At 35.9% G+C, this 6,568-nt stretch overlaps 1 protein-coding gene across 1 annotated transcript; it reads left to right on the forward strand.

The window, feature by feature from the left end:
* The first annotated feature begins 34 nt into the window (after positions 1-34).
* Positions 35-6,568, forward strand: rfc2 (replication factor C (activator 1) 2). The gene is given in 11 exon segments (NM_001141314.1): positions 35-144; positions 802-871; positions 978-1,019; positions 1,162-1,268; positions 1,421-1,522; positions 1,615-1,715; positions 1,975-2,132; positions 2,389-2,454; positions 2,570-2,650; positions 5,809-5,922; positions 6,112-6,568. Coding segments are annotated over 11 exon segments (1,062 nt in total). The 3' UTR covers positions 6,223-6,568.

Consider the following 6,568-nt stretch of genomic DNA (forward strand, 5'->3'; position numbering starts at 1 on the left):
CCTGTCGTGGCGGGAGTTTTGTGCACCCGAGAAGATGGACGTGGCGATGAATGAGGTAGATTCTGAGCAAATTCAAACAGAAGTTCAACCGAAGAAAGATGAGGCCCCTGCGAAGTTGTCTAGTAGTGGATATGAGCTTCCATGGTAAGGTTTACTAGCTAGACTAGTTGGCTAATTGCAGTATTTTTGTTTTTCTTAGCGGACTGAAATCGCTCATCACGGCTAGTAGTGCTAATGGCTAATTTAGCTAGCCAGCACAATCATGAGTACAGATGCTAGCATTGTACTTAGCTATGCAAGGCATACTATTAGCTATGAAAACAAACCTATTCTGCATGCCTCTCAAATTAAGTAGATGGCTTGTTATGTAATGTTATGTCAAATATATACTGGTAACTAGCTATGTTAAGCATCTCATAGAGCAACAGCTAACTAGCTAGCTAACTACTAGTGAAAGTTATTGCAATAATACTTTGGTGGGTGCTTATTTGTCCTATTTTGCACATGTACAAGCGTGTTTTATACACATACGTGAATTGGAAATGTGTGTTTTTTATTGCATATCCCAACCCTCCCTGACACCCTCGCGGAGAGTGCGGTCACAGCCCGGCCTTGTTAAACGGCACAATGACATATTGTCACCGTGTCGTCTCGGGGATTTGAAATGGCAACCTTTCAGTACTGGCCCAACCACTGGGCTACCTGCCGCACATATCTACCCTCCATATATATCAATATATTGTGTGAATCACTATGAATTGCTTGTTGCTGATAGCTATGCGTGTTGCGAATATCTCACAGGGTTGAAAAATACAGACCCTTGAAGTTGAATGAAATAGTAGGCAACGAGGAGACTGTTAGCAGATTGGAGGTAAAGTATCCTCAGTATTTTATGTTACAGTAGTTTGACAGTTTCAATACATTTGATGCTAAATAATAGCTACCTGTATGAATTCTTGTTCCATTCTTTCTTACAGGTGTTTGCCAGAGAGGGAAATGTGCCGAACATCATTATTGCAGTGAGTGACTGAAATGATTCGTTCTTAAATCATAACTATTTGATATTACATACTGAGATGTTGGTGCAGCAGAGTAATAGTATGCAAGTTATGCCATCTTTCATATGCCATCTCTTTTTAAACACAAGTATCAATATTATAGGGTCCCCCCGGTACAGGAAAGACCACCAGTATTCTGTGTTTGGCGCGAGCTCTTCTGGGCCCAGCCATGAAAGATGCTGTCCTGGAACTGAACGCCTCCAATGACAGGTGAGTAAGTGAAGTCTACCATGAAAAATGTCACACTGGAATACTTAAGTGCACAACCTGTGAGTCCAGGAGCAGCATTTTGGGTTAAAATCATGTTGTGTTTCTTTAGAAAGTGAAGCCTACACTAACACATTGTCATCCATCTTCATCAGAGGCATCGATGTAGTTCGAAACAAGATCAAGATGTTTGCCCAGCAGAAAGTCACCCTCCCTAAAGGGAGACACAAGATCATCATCCTGGATGAGGCTGACAGGTAAGTCAACTGAGGGTCACGACATCTAAGCTGATCTAGTGTACCTGTACCTCTAACGGCTGTGTCGGTAACGGCTGTGCTTGTGCCACCAGTATGACAGACGGAGCCCAGCAGGCCTTGAGGAGGACCATGGAGATATACTCTAAAACCACACGCTTTGCTCTGGCATGCAACGCCTCCGACAAGATCATCGGTGACTGTCCTAACTTTTTAATTTATTTTTGAGAAAAGATTTAACAATTCTGCATTGTTGGTTAAGGACTTGTAAGTAAGCATTTCACGGTAAGGTTGTATTCGGTGCATGTGACAAATAACATTTGATTTAACAGTTCAACACCGATGCTGTCGTATTTAATACAGACCCTAGTGTAAGCGACAGTCGCATTACAAAACCAACCTGGCTTTTCACTGTTGTGATGGTCTTCCATGTTGCTGTGCCCCCTCCTCCACAGAGCCCATCCAGTCACGTTGTGCAGTCCTGCGTTACACCAAGCTGAGGGACGAGCAGATCATGATGCGTCTGCTGGAGGTGGTGGAGAGGGAGAACCTGGTCACCAGCAACGACGGCCTGGAGGCAATCATCTTCACCGCCCAGGGAGACATGAGACAGGTGGGGAAAAGGGCCAACTGTCCTCAACCTCCATGTTGGCACTAAGGGTTCCATGAGAATAGCATTCCTGTTACCATTGACTAGATTGGGAATGTCTTAGGCGGTTTGGGTGTAAACATGGCACCCTTTAAAAATCTGAAGTTTGTTGAACAATGTATATCCATGGCTCCTCATAGTGTCTTGTACTTTTGGGCCAAGTTTGGCTGAGACGTGTGAAACTATATCATAACTTAAGCTGTCTTTTTTGCATCATCAGGCGCTGAATAACCTACAGTCCACAAATTCTGGGTTTGGCTACATTAACAGTGAGAATGTGTTCAAGGTACAGTTCTGTTACCAAACCTGTCTTTTTCAGTCATTTTAGAATGCAAAGTTGACAAAATGCCTAGCTCTGTTTCGAAAGGAAAGAAAAGTAAAGAATTGTTTGTTTTTCTCAGGTGTGTGATGAGCCACACCCCCTGTTGGTGAAAAGCATGCTGGAACACTGTGTCAATGCAAACATTGATGAGGCTTACAAGGTATTGCAATCCACATTCAATAACAGTAGACATAAATATAATCATATGGCTCTCAATGAATAACCCTTATTTCTGTAGCGTTTAAGCATGGTTCTTGAAGTGACCAATAACTGATTAGTTAGAATGTATATATATATATATTACACACACAGTACCAGTCAAAGGTTTGGATACCTACTCATTTAAGGGTTTTTATTTATTTTTACTATTTTCTACATTGTGGAATAATAGTGAAGGCAGAAATAACACACATGGAATCATGTAACCAAAAAAGTGTTAAACAAATCCAAATAGATTTTATATTCTTCAAAGTAGCCACGCTTTTCCTTGACAGCTTTGCACACTCTTGGCATTCTCTCAACCAGCTTCACCTGGAATGCTTTTCCAACAGTCTTGAAGGAGTTCCCACATATGCTGAGCACTTGTTGGCTGCTTTTCCTTCACTCTGCGGTCCAACTCATCCCAAACCATCTCAATTGGGTTGAGGTCGGATGATTGTGGAGGCCAGGTCATCTGATGCAGCATTCTATCACTCTCCTTCTTGGTCAAATAGCCCTTACACAGCCTGGAGGTGTGTGTTGGGTCATTGTCCTGTTGAAAAACAAATGATAGTCCCACTAAGCGCAAACCAGATGGGATGGCGTATTGCTGCAGAATGCTGTGGTAGCCATGCTGGTTAAGTGTGCCTTGAATTCTAAATGGAGAAGAAAAACAATCACCAGCAAGGCACCCCCACACCTCCATGTAACACGGTGGGAAATTTGGGCTGCAATCGGAGGTACAGTTAACGCTAAGGAACTTATCCTCTGCATCAGAGGTAACTCTAGTTATTCGTTTCCTATGGCGGTCTTCATGAGAGCCAGGTTCATCATAGCGCTTGATGGTTTTTGCGACTGCAGATAATAAGTTCATTAGAGTTAACTGCACCTCTGATTGCAGCCCAAATTTCCCACCGTGTTACATGGAGGTGTGGGGGTGCCTTGCTGGTGATTTATATATTTTTTTCATTTAGAATTCGAAGCACGCTTAACCAGCACGGCTACCACAGCATTCTGCAGTGATATGCCATCCCATCTGGTTTGCACTATCATTTGTTTTTCAACAGGACAATGACCCAAAACACACTTCCAGGCTGTGTAAGGGCTATTTGACCGAGCCTTTTAAATTATAAACATGGATTAGCAAACATAACATTGGAAAACAGGAGTGATGATTGCTGATAATGGGCCTCTGTAGGTATTTTATATATATATATGTATTTTATATATATATATATGTATTTTATATATATATATGTATTTTATATATATATATGTATTTTATATATATATGTATTTTATATATATATATATGTATTTTATATATATATATATGTATTTTATATATATATATATGTATTTTATATATATATGTATTTTATATATATATGTATTTTATATATATGTATTTTATATATATATATATGTATTTTATATATATATATGTATTTTATATATGTATTTTATATATATATATATGTATTTTATATATATATATGTATTTTATATATATATATGTATTTTATATATGTATTTTATATATGTATTTTATATATGTATTTTATATATATATATGTATTTTATATATATATATGTATTTTATATATATATATGTATTTTATATATATATATGTATTTTATATATATATATATGTATTTTATATATATATATGTATGTATTTTATATATATATATATATGTATGTATTTTATATATATATATATGTATGTATTTTATATATATATATATGTATGTATTTTATATATATATATATGTATGTATTTTATATATATATATATATGTATGTATTTTATATATATATATTTTATATATATTTTATATATATATATTTTATATATATATATTTTATATATATATGTATTTTATATATATATATATATGTATTTTATATATGTATATATGTATTTTATATATGTATATATGTATTTTATATATGTATTTTATATATGTATGTATATATGTATTTTATATATGTATGTATATGTGTATATATATATATATTTATATATGTGTATATATATATATGTATTTTATATATATATATATATATGTGTATATATATATGTATTTTATATATATATATATATATGTGTATATATATATGTATTTTATATATATATATATGTATTTTATATATATATATATATATATGTATTTTATATATATATATATGTATTTTATATATATATATATATATATGTATTTTATATATATATATATGTATTTTATATATATATATATGTATTTTATATATGTATTTTATATATGTATATTTTATATATGTATATTTTATATATATATATGTATATATGTATATTTTATATATATATATGTATATATATATATGTATTTTATATATATATATACCTACAGAGGCCCATTATCAGCAACCATCACTCCTGTTTTCCAATGGCATGTTGTGTTAGCTAATCCAAGTTTATAATTTAAAAGGCTAATTGATCATTAGAAAACCCATTTGCAATTATGTTAGCACAGCTGAAAACTGTTGCGCTGAATAAAGAAGCAATAAAACTAGCCTTTAGACTTGTTGAGTATCTGGAGCATCAGCATTTGTGGGTTCGATTATAGGCTCAAAATGGCCAGAAACGAAGAGCTTTCTTCTGAAACTCGTCAGTCTATTCTTGTTCTGAGAAATGAAGGCTATTCCATGCGAGAAATTGCCAAGAAACTGAAGATCTCGTACAACGCTGTGTACTACTCCCATCACAGAACAGCGCAAACCGGCTTTAACCAGAATAGAAAGAGGAGTGGGAGGCCCCAGTGCACAACTGAGCAAGAGGACAAGTACATTAGTGTCTAGTTTGAGAAACCGATGCCTCACAAGTCCTCAACTGGCAGCTTCATTAAATAATACCCGCAAAACACCAGTCTCATCGTCAACAGTGAAGAGGCGACTCCGGGATGCTGGCCTTTTTAATGGACAAATGAAAGTGCTTTTCTTTCAAAAACAAGGACATTTCTAAATGACCCAAAACTTGTGTGTGATCTATGTATGTATGTGTGTCACACTATTTGGATAGTCACCTATATGTTTACAGATGGTCAAAAGAATCTGTTGATATGCAATTGCTTGTTTAGATTATTGAGCAGCTGTGGGCCCTGGGTTACTCCCCTGAGGACATCATCGGTAACATCTTCAGAGTGTGTAAGACTTTCCAGATGCCGGAGTATCTCAAGCTGGAGTTCATAAAGGTAAGAGACATAAAACAAGTCTGCAGTTGTATATTGTTATGTATGTCTCTGATTAAGTCAGATCCTTTCCTGTGTTATCTTTTTTTTCTGAAAGGATTTAGTTGGGTAAAACAGAATGGCTGAAAAGTGCCAAAATGTAAGCCATATCACCTCTCCATTTCGCTCCTTTTCTACTGTCCCTTTTCTCAGGAGATAGGCTACACCCACATGAAGGTGGCGGAGGGCGTGAACTCTCTGCTGCAGATGGCAGGCCTCCTGGGTCGACTGTGCAGCAAGACAGCCACCCCGGATACCAGCTAACACCCCACCCACACTGCCACCCATCATCTCAGCACTGTCTCCTCCCACCTGTGTCTTTCTGGGGTTGTGTTCATTAGGGGAAACATGTAAATTTGCATTTCGTAGATTGTCCCTCCCTGTTTGGCTGGTTTCTTCTGTTTCGTTCATATTGTACACGACTTTGCTTCAACACTCTAAGAGTCCTGGGGAGTCTTCTGTTTAAACATTTCTGGATGAAATACATTTTGTATTTTATACAAGTTAGTATTTACATTAACTATTGTAAGTGACTTCTGTAATAAATCAGTGTTTTGTAATTATGACTTATAGAACAGAACATTGGCGTATATAAAGAGGTTGTAAACTT

Source organism: Salmo salar, chromosome 04, assembly GCF_965601325.2.
Source record: "Salmo salar chromosome 04, fSalSal1, whole genome shotgun sequence".
Classification (NCBI taxonomy): Eukaryota; Metazoa; Chordata; class Actinopteri; order Salmoniformes; family Salmonidae; genus Salmo; species Salmo salar.